This window comes from Miniopterus schreibersii (genome assembly GCF_964146895.1).
Source record: "Miniopterus schreibersii genome assembly, chromosome: 22".
NCBI classification, from domain to species: domain Eukaryota; kingdom Metazoa; phylum Chordata; class Mammalia; order Chiroptera; family Miniopteridae; genus Miniopterus; species Miniopterus schreibersii.
This window is the reverse complement of record NC_138124.1, coordinates 5,622,259-5,647,837: the sequence shown is the minus strand read 5'-3', so window position 1 is coordinate 5,647,837 and position 25,579 is coordinate 5,622,259. Positions and strand designations below refer to the sequence as shown.

General features: G+C 45.9%; 1 protein-coding gene across 1 annotated transcript in view; it reads right to left on the bottom strand.

The window, feature by feature from the left end:
• UBE2Q2 (ubiquitin conjugating enzyme E2 Q2) overlaps window positions 1–13,852 on the bottom strand; it is a 30,505-nt gene extending 16,653 nt beyond the window's left edge. The window contains exons 1-3 of the mRNA XM_081124737.1: window positions 13,479–13,852; window positions 7,778–7,879; window positions 2,615–2,719 (exon numbers count right to left, since the gene is read on the bottom strand). Of these exons, the coding sequence (XP_080980863.1) occupies window positions 2,615–2,719; window positions 7,778–7,879; window positions 13,479–13,649 (378 nt within the window). The 5' untranslated portion in view covers window positions 13,650–13,852. The remainder of the gene's footprint in view (window positions 1–2,614; window positions 2,720–7,777; window positions 7,880–13,478) is intronic.
• Window positions 13,853–25,579: the final 11,727 nt, after the last annotated feature.

Sequence of the window (25,579 nt, the reverse complement as noted above, 5' to 3'; positions counted from 1 at the left end):
ATATAAAGCAACTCTAAAAAAATGTAAAGAAATTCTAATTTAAAATTAAGAAAACATTTTACACATAAGGCCATGTATATAAGGTCACTGGCTTCTTTCATTTAAAATAAATGTCCTGAGCCATGAATCCCTTGAAATATCTGCCTTTCCAACTTTGAAAAGCCTGAATCTTTCCACAAATTCAAATGCCTTACATTTTAAAAGGTCAAATGTGTTCAAAAGAAATAAACACTGCACAAAACTGAAAATTATAAAATGACCATTTCACTAAAGAGCCGTTTTTGTTTTGACAACATGTTACTTACTACAGAACACTCCTCTACAAGACAGTTTACAGCTGGCTTTCAATGAATCTGACGAGGTTTGAGGAAGGCCCTTCATACCTAATTTTGGCAGAGTTCAAAAGGCCAAGTTCCCAGACCAGAGCATAGTTCTCCAAGATACAGTACATAAAGCTAGTAGGACTCCCCCTACCCCACCCCACCCCACCCCAGAAATGTCTCACTGTTTTTGTTCCAACTACAGCTAGTAAGCATCACTCTCTTACACAGGAGGCCTACTCTGACGGTGTCTTATGTGGGTGCAGAATCAGAGAGATAAAAGACAGGATTTTTTTAATGTAACTAATAAAATCTCTTCCAGCACCTCCCCATCCACATGCCACAGGCAGAGCACAGGTGTGCAAACCAGGAGAGAAGAGTGATAATTGCTCAGGACACTCTTATCAATAATTGATATTGATTGATAGTATACCAATCTATAAATGAGCAGATAACCAGGTATGGCCAGATATGTGAAGAAAACTGGCAATCAAAAGAAAGGCACCAAGTGGAACAAGCAGAACAAGAGACCTGAAGCATTATTAATGAAGGAACTAAAATTAAAAATCTAATTGGAATGTATAGCAGTAACTGAGAAAGTGTTGCATTCACAAAATATAAAAAGATTACTATGCAAATGACAAGAGAGTTCTGAAAGATCAAAGACACCCCCCCCCAACAACAACAACAACTCAGTAGAAGGGCCAGAAAGCACAATGGACTTCAATGAACAAAACATTTGTGACATTTCCTGAGAGTAAAGAAAACCTAGATGGGGGGGGGGGGTATGGAAATAAGAGAAGAGTGAAGAGAAATGGAAGGTAGAAATGCAGAAATCTAATATGTATCCAAAAGACAGAGGGAAATAAATAAAAGAGACGAATGTTGCCTTCAGAATACTGAGTGGCTCTGAATGCCCCAAAGGACTATTGAAAGGTTAAACCCTGTACTTCAGTTAAAGAAAAAGCCATACCAACTTCCAGAAAGAAAAAATAAAATAGAGAGTAAGAATCAGGTAGGCATGAGATATTTCATTTGTAACAAGCAAAACTGGACGATGAAAGTGTAAAGAATGCAGGAGAGGCTCCATTATGAACTGAGAATTCCATGTGTGGTTCCATCAGGACAGGAGCTCTGACTGTGTGTTCGCCTGGGTCCTCAGCACCCGCGCAGAGAACTTCACAGAGTCAGATGGACATCTAATATTTCCCCCGTTTTGCAAAAGGGAAGTTGCTGCACACAGTGACTAGGTAATAAGCCCAAGCTAATTAGATAATGCAGCTAATAAGCAGCAGAACCAAGAGTCAAACCTAGTGTGGTTTGGCTTTATGTTTCTAGAAGTGAGAACTCAGAAAATGTACTACCCCTTCACACTTTCCCAGAATTTTACTTGAGGATGTACTCAGGTGAAATGTTAAAGGTAAGCCGAGAAATATGACGCAGGTCAGGAAACAACAGATCTACTCTAGCAGGGGAGACAAAAAAATTTCCAGATGACAGGTGTACAGCCAGCTCAGAGAGCAACCTGCCGAGACTGGTACAGAAGAACCAAGGCTCCAGAAGAGGACAACCTCACAGAAACGGGAGAGATTACAGAGAATTATTATTATAAGGAAGACATTCCTTATAATCCTGATAACTCCTTATAATGTCTCTTGCTTGGAGGAGATGACATTTGGAATAAACCTTACAAAGCACAGATGGGCTAGGCCTTAAGAAGCGCAGATGGCCCAGCCGGTGTGGCTCAGTGGTTGAGCATCGACCTAGGATCCAGGAGATCGAGGTTCGATTCCTGGTCAGGGCACATGCCCAAGTTGTGGGCTTGATCCCCAGTAGGGGGTGTGCAGGGGGCAGCAGATCAATGACTCTCTCATCATTGATGTTTCTCTCTCTCTCTCTCTCCCTCTCGTTTCCTCTGTCTGAAATCAGTAAAGACATATTTAAAAAAAGAAGTCCAGAGGGGCTTAAGGAGACAGCACAGCAGGTGAAGGGAAGTGGATCAGCACAAGCGACAAGTGAAAGAGCAAAGGAGCAGTTAGGGAACCAAGAGCATTAACAACAACAGAAGGTGGGCATGGGAGAGGGCAGTTTTTTGTCTGTCAGAGTAAATACCGGCAGCTCCAAAAAATGAAAAGGCTACTTTTAGTACCTACAGCAAAACAAACAAAACAATTCAACAGCGAAAACTACCTTCTAAATAAGTTGTACAATCAATGAAGAAAAAGCATCCTAATTTTACTTTTGCTTGAGACCATTTATTTCAGCTCTTAATCACCAGAGATATTTTACTTTACCTGACCCGTGGGTAGTGGTTGATCTAGCAGCTCAACATCCAGGTGCTTAGGGAGGTTATATAATCTGCAGAGTTCACATATCAACCACTTCAACTGCTGACGAAGCTACAAAACACATTTCGGTAAATAAGCATTATGTTAAAGAGCCCTTAGAAGACAAGAATAATGCTACTACTGTAACCAATCCAGTAGGAAATGAAAACAGTTTGTTACTGCCCAATTATAGCCTACAGATAAAATAACAGTATTTAAAGAAATATTGTTCGGGGCTGCTAGTATAAGAAAGTCACTGTGGCTTCAGTGCAATTCTATAGCTGACTTCCAGCAGAATGACATCAACAAAAGTGAGAGGAAGGGGAGCTGCAGACATTGTCCACTTTGCAGCTGCTAATTTCTTGTCTTAGAAACTTATAACTTCAGGTGAATACATTAGTAAGATATTGAGGCTACAAAAGCAGAGGCAGTGTGATTCCACACAGGTCATAAAATTATATATTTCACAGTCATATTCATTTAAAAGTACAGGGGCAAATGTGGTCTAGTAGACAGAGTCCTGGGATCTAGATGACCTGGGATATGGTATCTAACTGCCTTTGTTCGAGTCTCTCATTTGTAAAACAAGAAAATTAGCCCGGCCGGGCGTGGCTCAGTGGTTGAGCATCGACCTAGGATACAGGCGATCGGGGTTCGATTCCCAGTCAGGGCACATGCCCCGTTGTGGGCTCGATCAATGACTCTCTCATCATTGATGTTTCTATCTCTCTCTCCCTCTCCTTTCCTCTCTCTGAAATCAATAAAGATATATTTAAAAAAAAAAAAAAATTAAACCTCATAATGGTAACGATGAAATGAACTCTTCTGTGGAAACACTTGGCACTTAGTAGGCTCTTAAGTGTTTGTCTAAAACTGCAAAAAAATAACAAGTTTCAATTTTTATATTGAGATTGTTTTGTGAGCATATTTACTTTAAGGAAGGTATATTATGTGCACACACATCTTTCATTGTTTAAAAAATTGTTTTCAATGTATAAGTTTAGCAATTATGGTTTAAGAAGAATGGTCAATACCCAGTAGCTATGACCAGTACTAGTCAGCAACTTATTTCACTTGGTCAGGAAGTTTCCTGGATATGTCTGACCAAGAAAGGAGATGAGAAAGAGGCAGGTTTATGAAGGACTAAGAAAACAGACACAGGATTACAAAGGGTTAAACAAAGCACAGAACAAGCCTTTCCAAAGTGGATAATGGAGCAAGCAGGAGCAAGAAAAGCTGAGCTGAAAATCAGGATCAAAAAATAGCCTCAAGCTTAAAAGGCAGCAAAGCCCCACTGTGGATTTGATATCCACCCAATAAGCTGTTCTGTGCTAAGTACACAATAAAGATGAGGCAGGGTGGCCTGGACACAACCCCTGGCACAGGAAGAGCTACCGGAGTGGGGTGGGACAGGCAGCATGTGGTGGAGTCATACCCAACAAGAAAAACAGGAGTACATCTTCCAACTTTACACTCCCCTAAAAAGTGTTTGAGGGATGGGGGGGGGACGACTAAGATCTCAGGGGGAAACTTTTAGAAGGTAAATGGATAGGTCTTAGAAACTTCCTAGATAGTTGGGGTGGGGGAGGGGAGGAGGTGTCAGGAAATATTGGGATAAAAAGAACTCTAAGCTAGTTCCCAGGTTCGGGCATGGATAAGGAGTTTCATTACTTCATTTTCTTCCCCACTCACAGTCACAAAGAGAATTACTGAGGGGAAACATGACGGGGTAGTGGACTGCCAGGAGGCAGATGAGTTTAAATTTAGATATAATCATGTTGAACAACCATGGCACGCACAGCCAACTGAGAGTCCCTGGATCTATGTGATATATAGACATACATGGGCTTGAAACTCAGGAGATACATTTTAGCTAGAGATACAGATTTAGGAATCCCTGGAACGTAGGCCATGATTTAAGTAACAGGAGTGTAAGACATTACCCAGAGAAAGCACAGAATGAAAAGAAAGAAGCAGACCAAGAAAGAGGGGCTCCAGGAGACCAAAGCAGGGTAATAAGAGATAAAAACAGGAAACAGTGACCTGACAAAAGTCCTCATTAGATTATCAGTTCCCAGAGGACAGAATATGACTTGTATTTTGTACCCATCACTTATCACAGAGCCTCACAGAGAAACCAGTAAATTAAAAATATATACTTTTCTGTGTTCTGCTACTAACAGTGTCCTGTATCCACCCAGGGAGAAAGTGTATAGACCAGCATAGATACAGATTTGTGACAACATTGTATACAAGTGACCAGATTGTAGACAATATTCTATGCCTTGGTTTTTCCCTTAGAATATCTTGGAAAGTTGTACATGCTCCTGTGAAAACACTGGCTGCATTCTTTGTAACTACAACATAATATTCTATTGTAACACCATACACAATTTTTATTTAACCAGGTCTTTATTGGTGGACATTAAGTAATAAATGTTGACTGGAGGAAGGTTTCAACACGGGAACAACCAACAGTATCTAATGCTACAGACAGGTCAATTTTAGGGCTGAAAAAAGAGTCCCTGGATTTGGCAACTAAAGATAAAAATTCTTAGTGCAAATGCTGAAGGCAGAATCCAGACTGTACTGAATTAAGTGAATTAAAGGTGAGGAAAGATAGCATATTCTGTCAATAAACTAGGTTAATGAAAGAAGTGGCAGAGACTGTAAGAAAGAGTGGAGGGTGAATTTGGGGGTTGTTGTTTTTTTCTTTTATGTAAATACATTTACCTTTTTATAAAATTAGACTCAATTTTATATCCTGTGTCATTTCATTTTCTGAGCATTTTCTGATGGAATATTTTAGACACTGAAAAATAACCCCACTCATTTCTACCATCACAAAACTTGTACCTTTAGAAAAGGAGGCAGCAGTAAGGGAGCTGTCACTCCTACCCTGTCCTGTCACCCCCTCATGGAGATGTGAATATGTCCTCTTGCTTTAAACTTTTACCTCTAACCTTCATGGCTCTCCAGACGAGCCTTACTTCTAAGATACTCTTGAAACTGATGGTCTTCTGTTCTTAATTTTAGGAATAAGTGTGTTTAAACCACTTATAACTTATTTTGACAAAAATCTGATGCTAAGACTAACTTCCCCAAATGGTCACTTCTCCCAATACTTTTTTTTTTTAATATGTCTTTGTTGACTTCAGAGAGAGGGAGGGAGAAGGAGAGAGAGATAGAAACATCAATGATGAGAGAGACATTGACTGGCTACCTCCTGCGGGCATGTGCCCTAACCGGGAATAGAACCTCGATCTACTAGATCCTAGGCCAATGCTCAACCGCTGAACCACACCGGTGGGGCTCTCCCAATACTATTAATAGAATACTCTATGCTTTCCTTTCGAGTACTTTAACTCAATTTAACTTATTCTAAATTCTCAATTACATTCTAAATTTCTACTGCCTTTATCCATCCAGTCTGGTACTCAGTATTTAATGTCTAGTTGAACAAGTCTCACTTCACTACTTTTTTTTTCAATTTCATTATTATCTTTTATTATTTACTTTTCAAAACAAACTTTAGATTCATTTCGTCAAGTTCCAAAAATAAGTCCGTTTGATTTTTTACTGGAACTGCATTCAATTTATAAATTAACATGAAGCTATGGAGATAATTAACATATTTATAATATGAAGTCTGCCCATCTAGGAACATATTTTCATTCCACTCAGCATATTTTTGTAGTTATCTTGATACATCTAAATTTATTCCTAGGTATTTCATTTTTTAATATTTAACTGTAATTGTCAACAAAATACTTTTCTACTATATTTTTCTATTTGATTATAGCTGATATTTGGGGGAACCATTAATTTTTATATAATAGCACTTTTTTTTCTTTTTTTTATAATCCTCACCTAAGGATATTTTTTCCATTGCTTTTCCAGAGAGAGTGGAAGGAAGAGAGAGAGAGAGAGAGAGAGAAAGAGAAACATCAATGTGAGAAAGACACACTGATTGGGTGCCTCCCAAAGTCGCCCCAACTGTGGTACGTGCCCTTGGCCAAAACTGAACGGGGGACCCTTTAGTCCGAGGGCCAATGCTCTAATCACTGAGCCAAACCAGCCCGGGCATGAATGGTATTTCCTATAACGGCTTTATAATATCATGTAAAAATACAATGAGAATGTTAACTTTAAAAAATAATATAGCTGGGCCAGTGTAGTTCAGTGGTTAAACATTGACCTATGATCCAGGAGATTGTGGTTCGATTCTCGGTCAGGGCATATGCCCGGGCTTCAGGCTCGATCTCAGCAGGGTCATGCAGGAGGAAGCCAATCAATGACTCTCTCATCATTGATGTTTCTATCTCTCTCCCTCTCCCTTCCTCTCTCTGAAATCAATAAAGATATATTTTAAAATAATAATAATAAAAATAAAAATAATAATATAAAACTATACAGAATATGACCTCAACTATTTAAACATATATAAGAGTAGGTGTATTTTACTAACAAGGGAAAAAATGCTGAAAGAAAAAAACACATCATGTCAACAAAAGTTATAGCAGGCAGAGAAATTACAGAATATTTTTATTTTCCCTTTTTTAAAATTTTACTAGTTCTCTGACAATGGTTACTTATTAGTTTTATAATCAAAGAAAACAGGTTATTAATTTTTCATAAAATGGAAAGTTACATTTCTTTATATATATAAAAAGAACCTTTTTATTTGTATACCTCTGGCTTTTACTACAGTTATAGACTCTTGAAGAAAAGGCAATTTCCTAACACCAGTATTGGTGCCGTGCTATCATTATTTCCCCTCCCATCTACCTTGCAGTCTTCCCCTCTTTTTCCACTCCCTACCTTGGCTAATGGTCCCTACCAAAAATGCTTGCTCAGTTAATAATGGTTAGAATTCATGGAAAAGAGAAGACCTAATTTCTGATCCAAATTAAGGCTATACCTTATGGGAAATAAAAAAGAGAAACTAGGAAGTAAATACATTTTGAAATATTATGACAAAAACAAACAAATAAAAAACCTGGTCTTTAGCTCCTCTAAGATTATCAAATAATCATTAATCAGGCTTTTACAACATGTTACCTCTTAACATTTATTCTATCATATAATGTTCATGAGGAAAAAAGAGAGTAGCATGGCTTATTTTCTCACCGAACTGTTGTTCTTAGAATCTTCTAGCCGTTCCAGAACTGATGTCAGATTTGGGTCATCAGAGTCCACAAACCATATTGGTGAAGAAGATGGATAAGATTCCTGTTACAGAGATACCTAGTTAAAACACTTATAACAGCCTAACCTGGATATGCAATCAGGCTACACCACTCTATGGTAAGATAACCAGATTTTAGTAAAATGTATCAGGGGGAAGAAAAACAACACATTAAAATCCATGTGTGAAAAAACAAATTTATTTTAATGGATTTTTTTTTTTAAACAGTTTTATGGTTTAATCTTGCCAGCCTATGTTACATAATTTATAAGTCTAAAACCCCCAAAACACTTTACCAGTAAGCAATGATATAAAACTAACAGAAGAGAAACACTGCAAAAGTTGTGTTATCAAAAACAGAAAAAATGCTATTCAAGCACCAAGAAAGATTGGCTTCCTTCCTTTACAAAGAAAGGTCTATCATGGCTTGGAGTCTCAGTTTTAACATTTTTTAAGGGCTTCAAAATCTGGAACCATAAATCCCTCAAAAAACAAAAACAAATTGGAAAAAAAGAGAAAGAACTCAGAGACATGGACAACAGTGTGCAGGGGGGCGAGGGGTGGGTGGAGGAGGCTATAGAGGAGAAAAATTAAAATGAAAAAAAATTTTTAAAACCACACAAAAAACTTAACCTTAAAGTACAATCTATAGGTTTAAACTTTGCCTTTTTAATATAATAAAGTTATATTTCTAAACTATCTAGATAAGATCTGATTTTTTAAAAATAAAGCAAAGGAATACATGTCTAAGCACATTATTAAATCCTTAAATGCTAAAAATGACTTTAAAACAAATCTACTCACTATACTCATTGCTTCTGAGTAGTGTAATTATAGAAGTTACTTTGAGATTTTTCTGCATTAGAAAATTAGCGCTAAAATCAATCCCATCAATTATCCCTTTTTCCTAATAATTCTCCACTCCTTGGATTATAGGGAGGAATGTAGTTAGTTCGTTTTGGTTAAGCCTCACCCTAGGCTATTTTTTCCTTGCTTTTCAGAGAGTGGAAGGGAGAGAGAGAGAAACATCAATGTGAGAGAGATGCATCACTTGGTTGCCTCCCGCACACCCCCCAACCTGGGCCAGGGATTGAGGTGCGTGCCCTTGGCCAGAATGAAACCCAGGACCCTTCAGTCTTCAGGCCACCGCTCTAACCACTGAGCAACCGGCCAGGGCAGGAATGTAGTTTTTAAAGGAGTTTCTGTCTTGTCGAGAAATAACTTTCTGTTCTTATTTTCTATATAAATCCCCTAAGAGACCAACGTGTGGTTCTAGACTATATCAAGCAACAGCCAGCAAACTGCCTGCAGAATGCTCAGTTTCTGGTATCTTTCCAAATGACGGGACAAGGCCATCTCCAAGGAGTTCATAACTTTTGAAAACTGATACACATACTTCTTGTTGACGGTTCAGAGGTGTAACAGTTCTAATTCTTCTGAAGACACATCACTTTCACACTTTGCTGTTCAATAATGTGGAGTGGAGATGAAATAAACTCACAGAACCATATAGTATCTTAATAAAATTCTAAATGCTCTGACAACATTAAAAAAAAAGTTACAAAAAAAAACAGAAAGAAACTTCTCCCTGCTAATCATTTTACAAGTAAACAACTAAGTATCTAACATGACCAGAGCCCACAGAAGCAGAGTGAAAACACTAACAGAAATGAAAAATGCATACATACCCCTGTGATCGGGAAAATGCTTAAGTGTTTTGAGCACCAAATTACATCTAATCAAAACATTCTAGGTGAACTGAGGCAGAGAAGACAAAGGCTGATGGGGATTCCAACCACCTAACTAATGTGCAGGAACCACTGGATGGCTCCCTTGGTTCTGAGTCAGAATGATCTTTTAGAAGACAGCACAGAACACTGTCACAACAGCCGTGGAGAAAGGGACCCCTGCTCCATCACTCTGGCTCCCAAGTAATACATTACATTTGGCAGTGGCTATTTCCATTCAACGCCCCCCTTCAACCCACTGACATTTATCTAATACTATCCTTTTCCAGGTCTAAGGAAGTTTAACACAAAAATCACGTTGCTAAGGGACACACCATTCATAAAATGGAAACCTAAGTCTCCTCTTCATATATCTGTTCCTTTCAAGGAAGGGTATAAAAAGGGGGATGAGGGAAGACAGATAACAACTAGGAATCTGACTCTATAAGTTGGTTAGATGAATGAAAACAATGACTCCTCTGGCTTGAAAGTACCACTTAGGTGTTTAACATGACAGTTCTGGTATTTCCAAACAATTCTCTAGAAGTTTAATTTGGAAAGGTAATCTGTCCCGGGAGGAGAGACCAAAGAAAAGGTCTTGGGCTCTTTAGTCAAGTTTCGTTCATTATTTCCTTTGTATAACCTTAGCTGGGCTACTTTTTATCAGTGTCAAGACCAGAAACACAAAAAATTAAAAATTGGCAGCACTGATTTATTTCCCACAAAAAGTTATTGTAAAGCACTTTCAACCATTACTTTTATATTTGTAGAAAACATTACCATCGCTACAGAGCTCTGCTATATATGCTCTCGTGTGGGGTAAAAAGAATGATCTGTTTTATAGAAAAACACAAGAAGTGATTTGCTTAAGGTCCAAATTACTTCACTTAAGGTCCCAGGTACTAAGTAAAGAATAAACCTTTTTCTCTCTTGTAAACTCAGAGCTCTAACATTTTTAAATTTAGTATCTTGCTGTTGGGTGGGGGGGCTTTCTGGCAATGATGAATAGAAATTTAATTAAACAAAAAATAAGTTCCACCACAAGTAGTTTGGCAAATAGTCACTCATGCAGAAAAGAGTAATGATTTATGCTACACACATAATGAAGTATAAGGCTTTATTTGTTTACTAGTTAATTTACTTCCTGAGGGGGACTTTTCTCTCTAAAACAGCAATTTCCTACCAAGAGTTCCCAGACAGCAAGAAGTCCATAAAAGGAATAATGGAGCTGCCGAGTTATGTTAAATATTTCAAAAGGACTAAAGGAAAGCCATATACTAGCTCCCAATAAGGGTGCACAGGTTATTAAAACAAGCTGCTTTGCCTTTAGGTGTGATCATAACAACTGGATGTTAGCACTGACTGGCAATTAGATCTGTTTACTGAAAATAGAAAACAAAGCTTAGGTTCACGTGACAATCTTTCATATCACAACTTCCTTTTTTTCTATTACTAAAAAGACTCCTTGAAGTTGAAAACAGCACTCTTGCCCTTCATATTCAAGATTAGGACAAATTTATAAAACAGAGAACTATTTTAGCTCAATTCCCTTGCCCTAGAGAGTAAAACATCTATATTTTGTTTTTTACTTCTTAAAAGTGTCTTTCATGTGAACTTGAAGTCAAACTACAGATTTCCTATCAAGCCCTAAGTGACCCTTTAAATATTTATGCACTATCCTTGACACAAACTCTTGGCAGTTAACTTACACGATAGTTAAGATTTTTGTTCAAACAGAATACAGCTAGAACGGTGACCATATAGTCAATAGAACTGAGCATCTTATTATAGAATGTTCTCCCTTACCACCATGAAAAAATAAAATAAGACAAACATCCAAAACTATTACAATGGAACACAAGAAAACATAACCAAAGCAGCAACTTGTAAGGACTAGAATAACAAGAAGGGGAAATAAATATCAGCATGAACTGAATCTGACCAGAAGACCCTTGAAGGATGGTCAGACCTGGAAAGACAGACTGGGGTGGGGCGAGTGGAGCACGCTCCCCGTGGGACGGACTGCGGATGCACAAGCCTGAAGGAACAAGGGGCACAGTATCTCCAGAGGAGCACTCAGAAGCGGGCATGCGTCTGCGTAAGAAACAAACTCAACCATCGCAGAGGCTGCCTAAAGATGCTTCTTGGTGAACACGGAGACGACAGGGCCTAGCAGCCCGATTGGAGTCGTGCCTGCTGGTGGTGCCGTTCTGCTAGTCCCCACCAAATCCTCTCTTCCCTGGGCGTCTCACACACTTCCTGCTCTATTTCCTAACGCAGGTCATCGGTCAATAAATACCTGTGTGCAGCGGGCCTCCAAGAGGGATGTCTGCGGAGCACTGCTGGCACCTGGGGTGGGACAACGCTCTGTGGTGGCAGACTGCCTGAGAATCACAACTCGTTTGGGATCCCTGTACCCCTGGCACTAACCGCCAGCACAGCACAGCACAGCCCCGCTGCCACTCCCCACCCCCCCCACCCCCCCACCCCCGGCGGGAGAAGCGACGCCACACGCGCATCTCCTGATGCACCCGCCGTAGGGACCCGCTCCTGGTCCTGGACGCCAAACGCATCTTCCCAAGTGGCGGGCAGCCCTCAGCGGCTCCCCACAGCCTGCACGTTCCGTCTCCCGCCATTGAGACCAGCCCTCCCTCTTCCTGGCCGTTCCCGATGCCACAGGAACCCTCACCTCGGAGGCCCGGCTGCTGCTTTACCACCTACTTCGCGCTCCCCGCTACTTCCTGTTTCCCGCCGTCGGACAATTTTCTCTGTCCCGCCGGGCTTCTCGAGTCCCGCCGTCACTTCTCCACTCCGAAGCCAACCACGCTTTCTCTAGCTTTGGGGGTGTGTTTTTGTTGTGTTGTTTGTTTGTGTGTGTGCTGTGTGGTGTTTTTTTTGGATAGAGTTTTCTCTGCGTGCAAGGCTCTCCGGCTCCCCTCAAAATCCTACTCATCCGTGGAAGCCCAACCCCTGCCGGGCTCCCCCGAGGGCCGCCCCTGAGGCGCCCCCCCCCCCAGAATTAAGCGCTGGCTCCGGCTTTCACAACCAGACCACGGCACTGAGTCACACCTCGCTGTGGAAACCTCCTCCCCGCAGGAGGACGGTGCTCGGAAGGCAGGGGCTGCTCGGCCCCCTCAGCAGCGCCGGGGCGGAGAGCGGCAGATGCTCAATAAGCGATTTCTCTCCTCAGGACAGCGCTCGACTGAACAGGTTTTTCCGGAAATACACACCTGCTCCCCCGGAGCGCGCTCAGGAACCCAGTTTAAGGTTAACCGTGGTCACTTCCAGGCCTTGGCCGACTCCCGAGCGGCCGCTGGCAGCAGGGAAGGCACGGAGAGACCCGGGCTGGGTCGCTCTGAGGAGAAAGTCCGCCCCTCCGCCGTCCCCCGCTCCCGGGTCTCTCAGGAGCACCCACCCCACTCGGGTCCCCGAAAGTGAGCGTGAGGGTCCCTCCGGCCTGTGACAGGAAGCGGACGGTCCTCACTCAGGGCACCTGCGCGGCGGCACCGCGCCGGCACCTCCCTCGGACGCCTCGGGTTCGGGTCAGCTCCTCCCGAAACGCGGAGGTGAAGAGGCGCCGGGTGGATGCGCGGCCTGACGGCCTGAGGCGGACAACTCCCGGCCTCCCCACCCGCCCCGCCGCCCGCGCAGCCCAGCGCGGCCATGGCGACCCGGCTCGCCGCCGTCCCCTCAGCCCCGATCCCCTCAGCCCCGGTCCCTTCAGCCCCGCGGCGACCCGGCCGCGAAGGGGCAGCGGCCCAACCCGGGTCGCCGAAACAGCGCCGCCTTCCACCCCGAGCCTCGCGGGCGACAGCCGGGCCCCCGGCCGGGCGTCTTTGTCCGGGCCGCCCCCTGGTCCCGGTCCCGGCCCCGGCCCGGCCCCCAACCCCCGCCCGGCCCGGCCCGGCCGCCGCACCGTGATGTTGCAGTGCAGCGTGAGCGCCGAGGCCGCGCTGCCCGGCGGCCGCACCAGGAACTGGCAGTGCAGCTCGTCCAGCTTCCAGCTGACGATGCGGAACCGCTCGTGGTTCTTGTCGAAGATGGACGCCAGGAACTTCAGCTCAGCCTTGAGCCCCGACACCGACATCCTCCCTCATCTCCGGCGGGGAGCCGGGCCCGCGCCGCCGTCACGGCCGGAAGAGGGTTAGGCTGGCCGGCCAGACAGCGGCCTTTGTAACCGACGCGGCCGGCAGGAGGCGGCAGCCGCGGCTGAGGAGGGCGACGCGACACCGCCCCGCCGCCGGCAGAGGCCGCCCGCCCCGCTCCTCGCCCCGCCCCCGCCGCAAAGCCACGCCCCGCCGCAAAGCCACGCCCCGTCGCAAAGCCACGCCCCCGTCGCAAAGCCGCGCCCCCGCCCCGTGCCTGGCCCGGTTCTGCCGCGCCCTCTACCTGGGGCGACACCCTGGTCGGGTCAGGTCGCTCTCCCCGGACCCGCAGCTCCCGCCCTCCTGGGGAGACTTTGCCTTGGTTCCCACGCTGGCCGTCGCGCTCTCACCCCCCCGTGGGGGCCAGTTCAGAGGTCATCTCATTACAAGGCCTCGCTGACCACCCCTTGTCACCCTAAATCACACGGGCACCTGGCACCATCTGACCTTTTCCCTGTTCCCTTGTGCATTGTTTCTGCCCAACACCAATGTCTGAACAGAGCTGCATGCCCGGGAGCTAGAACAAGCCCTTTACTATGGTTACACCAATGCGACTGAATGGGTGCTGCTATCTGCAGCCCCCCGGCATTGGCACGGCCCCCGGCACGTTCTGGGGGCCCCACACCCGGATGAAGGGGTGCATGCAGTGCAAAGGAGCACAACACAAGCGGGCCTGCAATCACAGTGTGTTTAGGAATAAGTCCTAGAGGCAGGACCCCACTGAGAAGGGCCTTCTGCTTGGTTTCATGCTCTGCTGTACCATTTTGAAACTCAATTTTTCAACAAGGGGCCCTGCATTTTTCTTTTACACTGGCCCAGACTAGCTGTCTTTAGCCCCTAAACATCTCCCCTCTACGGGTCCCTTGGCTGACAAAATACAGAACAACATAGGAGATGTTAAGTCCACCAAATGAGGAACCTTTTAAAAGCTTTTATTTGTATTTACTTCTGAGATACCATGTTCTAGCCTTTCAGGGAGTCACGGACCCCTTTGAGAATCTAAGAAAAGCAATGATCTTTCTTCCCAGGAAAAACGCTTGTGCGTGTAAACTGTATTTATGGGGGTTCGTAGCTCTGGCACTAGAGATACTGTTACTGGAAAGGGGACCTGGCCCTGAACAGGTCTCCCGAGGGCCAGCCAGTAGCGCGTGGGTTCTTGACTTCATGCAGGAAAAATTTCACAGCACGAGTCCAGGTGAATTTTAGAGGACGTTCATTAAAGCTGGGGACAGTGAAACAAGAAAGGGCTGGGGAAATGAGCCTAGGCTGGTCTGCTTTGGCTCACTAAGAAGTCAGAGAAAAGGGGGCTTGGGGGCAGGTTCAGGGGATTTGTTTGGGACGAACCTCTGCTGCCCATTGCTGCCCTGGTTGCAAGCCTCATGGGGTCCCTTAGAGTTTAGGAGATGCATGCCTGTGGGGGAAGAGCATGCTCCCAGGAAGGAGAGTGTGCACTGGGACCTTTGTTTTGAGGGGTTTTAAAGGGTGGATGCTTAGATTTATTCTCTTAATTTCATCTGTCCTTGGGTGTGGTTGGCCAATGGCACTAATTGGATTTCTGCCGTCTCAGAGTAGGGTGATTTAAGCTATTTACCCTCTGTTTGGGTAGGAGAAGTGCAAACCATTTACTCTTAAGTGTCCTTGGTTTAGGGAAGACAGGATTTACCAGATGGCAGCAAACTGCCATTTAACTGACTCGGTTTCCCTATTCTGTTTGTCCTGGCTTTCTAGCCCGTCTCAATGCCACTCTGAACTGGCAAGACAGAAGTAACTGGGATGCTGTATTGCCACTGTTGCCGGGCTAAGCACAGGAGTGGCTTGCTGCTTTCTTTAGCCTTCAGTCCCACTTGGGATCCTAACAGGCATGGAAGTCACAGACAAGGATTTGAGGCTAAGTGGAACAGCCTGTTGAGAATTTGGTATGGCTGAAAACAAAATGCCTTGAACAAGTTATTTAATCTAAGTCTTATTTTGTTTTCTGTACATTGCTAGGATATGAAGAGCTTTATAAACTGCAAATACTTCTACTTGTTATATCTCAGAAATGGATAGATGATAGATAGATGATAGATAGATGATAGATAGATAGATAGATAGATAGATAGATAGATAGATAGATGATAGATAGATAGATGATATATAGATAAATGATAGATAGATGACAGAGATAGATAGATAGATAGATAGATAGATAGATAGATAGATAGATAGATGATAGATAGATAGATGATGATAGATAGATAGATAGATAGATAGATAGATAGATAGATAGATGATAGATGATAGATAGATGATAGATGATATATAGATAAATGATAAATAGATGATAGATGATAGATATAGATAGATGATAGATAGATGATAGATGATAGATTAGATAGAGATAGAGAGATAGAGATAGATAGATAGATGATAGATAGATAGATAGATGATAGATAGATAGATAGATAGATAGATAGATAGATAGATAGATGATAGATAAATTTCACAATCATTGTTGAGCGCCTTCTGTGGGCCAAGCCCTAAGAGGGCTCCCAAGATTAAGTAAACTTCAGGCTCTACAAAACCTAGACCAATTCATAGGCAATGAAAACTAAAGGTACAAGAGGGGAGCTGAGGCATAGAACTAGGTCCTAGAAGAAGAGGGAAAGGACTGGAGAAGAGTTACTCATGGGAAGAAATTCCCCCTCCAGCAAAGATGAGGCAGGAAGAAAAAGGGGAAGACAAAGAAATGTGGAGGGACCGCGTACTGGATGAAAGACCTTGATTTCAGCAAGACAAGGTTGGGCGGGGGCGAGACAGATAAACACATAAGTCAGAAGACAAGGGAGCGCTGCTGAAAATTGGTTGAAAACTTTGGCCTTGGAGTCCTGCGGGGACACGGGTGAAGGACCATGAGAATGAAGTGAGAGTCTGCAAGCCTCCTGGAAGACGGGGCGACTTCAGCCTGAAAGGAGTGGGAGAAATCACAACTTGTACGAAAGAACTTTGAACTTCAGGAAGCTGCGAGTGGAATAATTCCCAGGGATAGCATATTCCATGCTACTCTGTTCCGACATCTCCCGTAGGGCTGTTCTCAAAGGCCGTCTCTTTTATCAAGCCTTCCCTTGTCCCCTAAGTTAAATTTAATCTCTCCTCTCCTCCAGCTTCCCTGTACCTTACCTGTTCCAGCGCTTATGTTGTTGGTGATGACTAGCTGGTTTCTTATTTGGCTCCTCTTCTAGATTATAAACTTCCCTTAATCACCTTCCTATCTGCAGCACACAGCCCACCTGGGACACAGAAAGCGTAAGTGGTCACCGAGTGAACACAGCATGTCACAAGTCAGAGCCATGAGACAGCCTCAGTGCAAGAGGCTGCAGGGAACTTGTGAGAAAGGTGATGTAGTTTCACTGAAATCTCAGGGAAGCCGAGAGGGCCTCTCCCTGTCTGAAGTGTGCACACATGGGCATGTGGCCACGTATGCCCAGACAACCACAGGGCTCCCCACAAGGCACAGGAAACGGGGCCCATCCCGCTGAGGCGAACAACTGACTCATTAATCTGCTGCAGCCAATTCAGCCAGACACCGTTCAGAGCTAAAATTTTCACACGTCTGGACCCTGGCTTATAATAAAACTCCTACCTATTGATTCTAGTTTTAGTGGCCAACTAAATCATTTCTCTCGTGCCTTTTGTTTTGGGCTTTCAAACCAAGGTGCGAACACCTGGAAATTGTATGGGTTTGTGGTCAGAAGGCTCCTGACTGAGCCTTTCTGGCTTCCCGGACCCCTCCCCGTGGAACATGTGGCCGGTCACGTCCCCTGTGTGTTGCACAAGGCTCATGGTTTCATTATACAAACACTTACTTTGTTTCAACCATGTGCAAGGCAGTCCGCTAGCTCTAAAAGGAATGCGGGGTAAAGGCGCTTATAGGGGCGAAGGCAATGTGACCACGACCAAGTGTTGTCGCTTGGTGGGTTTTTTTGTTTGTTTGGTGTCTTTTGTGGTTTTGGGGTTTTTTTGGAATGGGAGGGAGGAGCAGGGGTGGGGGAAATACCTTGTCTCCACTGAGGGGAAAGTGTTGGCATTTGGGGGACATGGTGAGAGATGGACTGGTTCTTTTCTTGTCCTTGCTTCCTCCTGCTATCAGCACCCTGTGGTGACAGGTGGCAGCTGGTCCCGGAGCGCCGATTCCGTTTGCAGTACGTACACTCTGAGGCCCAGCTTCACAGCGTTCCCCAGAGACGTCAGCCTCGCTGTCCCCAAATGCCAACACCCTCTCCTCCTTCCCTTCTCTCCTGTCCCCTTAACATGGCCCCTCCTGCCCTGCAGGCCCAACAAAATACAGTCTGTGGCCCCAGCACCCCAAGGGGAGTATAGAAGGGGGGGTTCGAGACTGAGGGACTACAGCTTAAGAACCAGCTCAGAACTTAAAAATAAAGGCATTATATATTCCCAGGGGCACATTGCTTCCTGCGACGGAATAAACCCTGCCCCTGCGGTTATTTCCTTTGTCTTTTCTTCTTGGCCAATTCTCTCTTCCTAGGCCATCTCCATAACTTCAAGTGCGGTCTCTGTGACATTACCTCCAAATTTCTATTTCCAGGGCAGACCGCTTGCCTGCCTTCTCTAGATCTTCTCCCCCTTGTCTCCCAGGCCCCTCAAACATAACATGTGCAAACTCCCCTCTCCCAGGAGCCTGCTCCTCTTGCACACCCCCTACTTTCACAAACGCTCCACCTCCAGCTCCATTCACTTCTCTCCACACACACTACGCCTGCCCTGGGCCCGGCCACCGTCTGCTCCCACCCGAGCTGTTGCAACAGCCTGCGAAGTCATTCTGCATCCACTTTTGCTCCCCACTAGCGCCGTCTTCTCCGTGATCTTTTAAAATCTGATCATAACATTTCCACGTTTAAGGCCCTTCGCTGGCTACCCACTGCTGTCAGGATCAGGTCTAGGTTTCCGAGGCTCTCAGTGATCGGACTCTGCCCACCCGCCCAAACCATTTCACACTCCTCTCCTTCTGACCATTGGTACTCTAGGCCATGGGTTCTGTTTTCAGTTATTTTGAACCCACATCTCTGACCTGCCTCAAGCCTTTGATGAACAAGTGAAGGAGTGGGTGATAACAAAGCTACTTTTTAAAAAAATGTATTTTTAATTGATTTCAGAGAGAGGAAGGTAGAGGGAGAGTGAGAAACATCAAGGATGAGTCATTGATCGGCTGCCTCCTGCACGCCCCCTGCTGGGGATCGAGCCCGATCTGCTGGATCGTAGTTCAATGCTCAACCACTGAGCCACACTGGCTGGGCAGCACAGCAGAGCAGAAAATCACGTTGGGCTCACAGCCACACACCTGGGTTCTGACCCTGGTTTCGACATGTCCTGGGGTCATCCTCAGCAATAATACCTGTCCTTGAGCTTCAGTGTCCCACTCCTTCACACAAAGAGATCATGGTCTCAGATTTCCAAGTGCATGGGGACCACGTTCTGTGCTGACTCCAGTTCTAGAAGAAAGAGCGACGCCTTTCCCAGATCCTCCCAACCTCTCCACCTCTGGTTTGATTACAGAACCAACACCCTGTCATCACCACTAAGCCAGCCGTTGACAGATCTGCTTGGGAGGTTAAGAAATAAGAGAAGTTGAGATGGGCCAAGCTTCTGGCAGACAGGAAGCAGATCCTCCTGAATCAACTTCCCTCCGGGGGCTGGAGAACCATGGAGTCCATTTAATGCAAGTCCCTGACCTTTTCCCATCCCCGAAGCTCTCAACACCTCAGAATGGTGCTGAGTGGACAAGTGGGCGCAAACTCTCTGCTAGTTTAGCACAGGCTCCAGGATGGGTCCGGGCTGGCTGGAATGTGGGGGTGTCAGGCATTCTGGGAATTCACATCAAACAAAATCATTTCTCTACAACAGGAAGGTCTGAATCACACACTGACAAATCACCTCGTTTCCCCACCCTGCTCCTTGAACTATGCCTTCCCTGCTCCCCAACACACCTCAGGGATCAGTGCACCCTCTTTGCGAGTGGTGCCCAGCTCTGGCCAGAAAGACCTAGCTGCCCACTGGCCCTCTAAGTCACAAGCCCTGCAGCCTGGGGTCTGATGGGCTTCAAGGGGCGGCACAATTATACCCAGAACTGCAAGAAGCATTTGAGCCCCAGAGATCCTGTGGCCCAACTGGATTAGTACACTACCTATGTGAACTATTGCCAGCAAGGGCTCTCCTCCCACATGCAGGAGACTAGGAGGAAACGTGTGAAAAAGATCACCCTGCAAACAAAAATATTGCATTTCCACAAAATCTGAGCTATCGTGGGCTTCCTCCAAGGGTCATGCCTACTTGGTCACATTTCTGACACGGAGCGACCCGCCACCTTGCTCAGCCCGGCGCAGACCAGCTGCATTCAGACTGTGGGTTTTGTTGGAGCAGAGAGTGCCTGGTTCGGTGGCCAAAAGCCAGCCCACATTCAGCGCTTCGAGCCCTGCGTTTGGGGGCCGCTTCCTTCCAGAGTCTGCGCCTTCTTCTAACTTACACGGAGGCAGGGTAGGATCTGGTGCTGGCTCTGGCCTAGCATTCCAGATCTGGCTAGAATGATGACCCCGGCAGGAAGAGACCCAGTTGGTGTTGTGCCTCTGGCCATCTCCTTTTCTGAACCCCCTGCTGTATGGTATCTTCTTTACCCAACGCACTATCTGGTCCTGTTTTTAGCAGAGACGTAGCATCCCTTTTTCTCTGGGTTGGGCAAAGGGCTCCATCAGGTTGTAACAGAAGACATCTCCCAAGAGAAAACACTTTGACTGGGACAACTCAAGGGGAGGCTTATTAACACAATAATAATTTATAAAGGGGTCATTGTGGGGGGACGCGCAGGAACAGAGCAGTGCTAAGGTCTTAATTTGTGTGAATTCCTTTAATACTCCCAGCAATGCTACCAAAGAGACCCTGTCATTATTTCCACTGTATGGTGAGGAAACTGAGGCACAGGGGGTGGGGAACACCTGGAGCTCACACTGCTGATAAGTAGAAAGAGTGAGGATTTGAACCCAGGCAGTCTGCTCCAGCATCTGTGCTCGTAACCAGGGTTCTGGGGCACCCGGCAAGCCAGGGGAGGGTGGCTGGGGGGTTAGGGGGAGCTGCCAGCCCAGAGAGCAGGGAACAGTGGCTACTCCCTTTTCCAAATTGGCTAGTCCTCCCTCCTTACCTGGCCTTGCCCGCACTCCTAAGATGCCCAGGCCTACCACTGTTGGATGAGCTTTCTACTGCCCAACCTGAATCTTGGCTTCCCACGTAATGGCAGGAACACGGGCGACGGCAGGCCCAGGCTCCGGCCCAAGCCTGACCCTGCTGGTCGCCTATGGACTTTTGTACCATCTGATACCCATTTGTTGTCTTTGTCACATTCGGCCCATTCTGGACGTTTCGATGATGCTGACAACTGCATTAGGTCACCGTTGGTCTCCGACTAAGGCCTTTTGTTTTCTCAGTTGATTTGTTTCTTACGAGCTGCTTCCCCACCTACGAATCCAGGTGGCTTCTGTGGCACAGGCCAGCAACTTGGCACGCGTGTGTGTGTGTGTGTGTGTGTGTGTGTGTGTGTGTCTCCCAAGGGAACAGGGCACTGCTGAGTTCAGGCTGATTATTAGCTCATGGTCTGTCAGCAAAATGTTAACCAAAAAAGCAATGTGCTCTTATGTCTCTCGCAGTGACATCACGCTGCTCGTGTTTTCCAAAGTTCATTAGTTTTTATGTGTCCTCAGTTAATATCTAGCTCAATGGCCTTTGTAAGTGGAATGCCGCCCCCCCACACACACACACACAAAGTCATCCTCTTAAAATGTAATTGAAAACGTGTGCACATGAATTTTGTGTTGCTGACACCGGCTATTGTAATGGCTGAGGGCCAGGCCCCTGGAGCGAGACAGCCTGGATTCCAGTTATGGCTCAGCCACGTTGCTAGCTGTAAAATACCTGACGGCTTTAAGCCTCACCTTCTTGATATGAAGAATAAAAATTACTAGAAGAGGTGGTCTTCGCGAAAACTTTCATAGCCTGGCTCACCGTTCATCCTCAAGCATTAGTAGCTACGATTATGATCATGGCCACAGCACTTGCATTAGGGAGGCGGGAGAGGGCTGCGTCCTCAAGCAGGGCAGGTGCGTGTGTGTGCGGGCTGGGGTTTTAGCTCAGAGCCCTCTGTCCAGAGGCCCGGGCAGTATCGGGTTTACTTTACACTGAGCTGTCACTTCCACTGACCAATGGCACTGACATTCTGCCCTGTTTCTTGAGCACCAGCATGTGCCAAGGGCTGTCTGTGACCTTGTCTGAGGCCTGGCCCCTAAGCACAGTTTGCAGAGTCCTTCTATCCTATCCACAGACACAGGTGCCCCTGGAGACAGTTTTGGTACAGGGAGGTGCTCCAGCAGTTGCTTTATAAATATGTGGAAATAAAATGGGTAGCCTAGAGCTTTACTCACATTTTTTTTTCCCCCTCTAAAATGAAAGGGCTGTGAGTTCTGCTTGCTCTATCGAAGATGGATCTGTGGTTGAGTGGTTAGAACATTTAGAGGAAGATTTGTGGGGAGGAAGCCGGCCTAAGCCTGCAGACATTTCTCTCTTACGGGAACACGAGCTTTGGAGTCCAGGCTCGGCCGCTCTCCAGCCATGCGGCGTCAGGAAGCTGCCTGGGGAGGCAGAGACTTGGCTTCCTCACCTGGGAAGGGAGGAGATAATAACAGGTCTGTGTATGAAGCACTTGCCACCAGACACGCTCACAGGGTGACAGTCAGTGTTCAATAACACGTGATATGCTCAGTACATTATCAAGCACTCCATAGATGCTTCAGTGCATTGCATGGGAGGGTGTCCTTTGGGTCCAGCCCCAGGGCAGAGGCATTTGGTAAGACGTGTTTGCTGCTGTGTCTTAGAGATCGAGCCTTCCCCATCCACACCCCTGAAGGCCCCTGACGCTTTTCTGGAGCCTTCAGCCCCCTCACCCCTGTTTTGGGTGGGAGCGATGACCCTGGCACTGGGCAGGTCCCACACCACAGCCTCAGTCGCTGCAAGAATCCTGCGCTCCCCATGCCAACCACACAGAGGCTGCTTATGTCATACGACAGTGGGAACCGAGGGGAATGAAAACCGCTTGCACCGCATCTGCTCATCTGCTGCGCAGCCGATGAGCTGTGGGCTTTGCTGCTGGGCACAGAGCTGTCAGGAACATTCCTGTGCATGTGGGCAGGAATTTCTCTCGGATGTAGACTGGAATGGCTGGTTTGTGAGGTATCGGAATAGGTAACCTTATCAGATAGGGCCACATGGTTTCCCAAGTGGTTATCCCAGCTGGCAGCGCATAGAGATCGCAGGATCTGTCCCCTCTGGTGTTGCCACATGGCAGGAGGAAGAATGAACTCCAGCTACAAATGGGAGTTCTGGACACTGGTTGCGCAACAGCGTGAATATACTTAATGCTACCGAACTCTCCACTTACGAGTGGTTAAGATGGTAAGTTTTACGTTATGTGTGTTTCACCACAATTAAACAAACAAAAAGGAACTCAAGGGAACCAGGAAGAGAAGATTCAGGAAGGTGGGTGACCTGTGGTGGGGGAAGTGATGGACCCACAAGGCCCCAGGTTCTGACAGAGCTTGTTGATCAAACAAACTGCACTCACAACCACGCTTCATTTCTTTTCCTGGGAGACAGCCCCTGTCACCTAGAGTAACATTGTTGTTGAGACAATTCCACCCAGAGGAAAGGCACTCCCTGTTTGTGTTTGCCATACAGTCTTATTAAGGATCAACATTAGATTTCTATGGGAACCTTTGTGTTTTGCAAACACTGCTCAAGTCAGAGACCCCCAAACAGCAGCACCTTTGGAATCCAAGACCCTTGGGTTCAAACTCCAGCTGAGGGCCCGTGAGCAAGTCACTAGCCCACTCTGCTCCTACATCCCTGTTGTGTAATCCCCGACTTCTCACCCCATTTATAAGGCTGGAGGTAAGCTATGTGTCCTGCCTACTCTGCGCCCAACGCATAGTAGGAGCGCAGTAAGCTTACATTCCCTGCATTCCCCATTATCTAAATGTATTTGTTAAAGATGGGGGGAAACAGGCATGGGAGTGATGGCACCAGGAAGGTTCCAGCCATATGCTTCGCAATCCTACCCATTCAAATCGGAATTGGGCCTCAGTTTCCCATTTACCATATTAAGCAGGAATGAGGTGCGTAGCAAGAGGAGGCCCTTGGCTTTGTTGGTCCCAGCCGGGCCCATGGGATCCCATAACCCCGGCTTCACTACCTGGTTCCCGTCCAGCCCATACCCCCAGAGCGTCCAGCTTCACTGCTCTGGAAGGAAGTCTTTGGCCAAGCTCAAGGCTGTCAGGAGAAGGGTGGAGGGAGCAGAAGGCAGAGACATTTCTCCAGGCAGCCTGTAGGTGGCACCAGAGCCGCGTGGAGCTGAGCCTGGGTTTCCCTGGCCCCAGGCCAAGGGGCAGGGCCGCCCTCATTCAGTGGCAGGAGGCCTATCCACATCTATGGGGGGGCGAGGGGGGGTTCCCTGGTTAATTTCCCCTTTGGTAGGACGATCATGCGATTTATCATTCACTCCCAGACCCTCCCGGATGCTTTCCAGAAAGTGAAGGAACGCCGTTCATACTTGCTTGGGGACAACAGGTATAAACTCACCCGTCCTTGGCACACCAGAACCTGTTTTCACCTTACCCTCAGGCCACTTTTTCCATTCTTTCTTTTCATCTTTTTTTTTTTTTTTAAAAAACAAAAATAACAAAAAAACATACACTATTCTCTTTCCACAACTGTCACTGTCTTTGAAGATGCCACTGCAATGGGATATTTTAGACCTCGCAGCATGTATTTAACTTCTTTTTTTAAAAATCCTTACCCGAGGATATGTTTGTTGATATTTTTAGAGAGAGGAAGGTAGAGAGAAAGAGAGAAACATTGATATGAGAGAGAAACATCGATGTACCCCAACCGGGGATCGAACCTGAAACCTAGGTATGTGCCCTGACCCGGAATTGAACCCAGCCAGGGCTATTTAACTTTTTAGGTCTGAACAGAGTCCCTGCACCCACAGCAATGTCTGGTGTTAGCTTCTGGGACACCATGCCCATGATGCAAGAGTTAACAATGTCAGATGTGGAACAGTGACCTCAACTTTCATGCCTCTTATAGCTTTCCTTACTAAATTTATTCCTGTAATGTTGTTCCGAGTGTTTGTGTCCTGTATCTCTTTGAATTTAAGTATGCTGGCTTATTGAATTGCAAACAGGAAAGTCCCATTAAGCAGGGTTCTTATATTTACAAGAACATCCCATTACTCCATTTAGCCCCCAAAAAGCATGCCACTGAGTCCTTGCTTCTGTGCTCTTTTCACTTAATCGCCGCATAAACATCCGTCCATTTCTAAAAGGGCTCAAACTTTTCTCTCTTTTGATTTTATTGCTTTATAGGTGCCCAAGTAATGAATGTGTCTAGGGGAGTCATTAGTGGAAAACCATGCCCTTAAATGAATTTCACAGCTATTAATGGGTCTCTCTGTGTTATTCCACGGCTGTGGGTCTCAGTCTTAACCGAATATCCAACTCAGAAATTTGGCTTTATTTGAATAAAGTAGATAATGTGAGAAATAAAACATTCCTTACTGAAATTTTCTCAGAAATATGTGTGTAAGCAAGAGGAAAACTGGTTACTGTATTAGTGAAGTATATTTTACATATGGCGAGTACACTTATCTGAAGTGCACAACTTGGTGACTGTTTTTGCTGTTTCTTGTTGTTGTTGTTAAGGATATTTTTCCATTGATTTTTAGAGAGAGTGGCAGGGAGGGAGGGGGAGAGAGAGAAGCATCGATGTGAGAGAGACA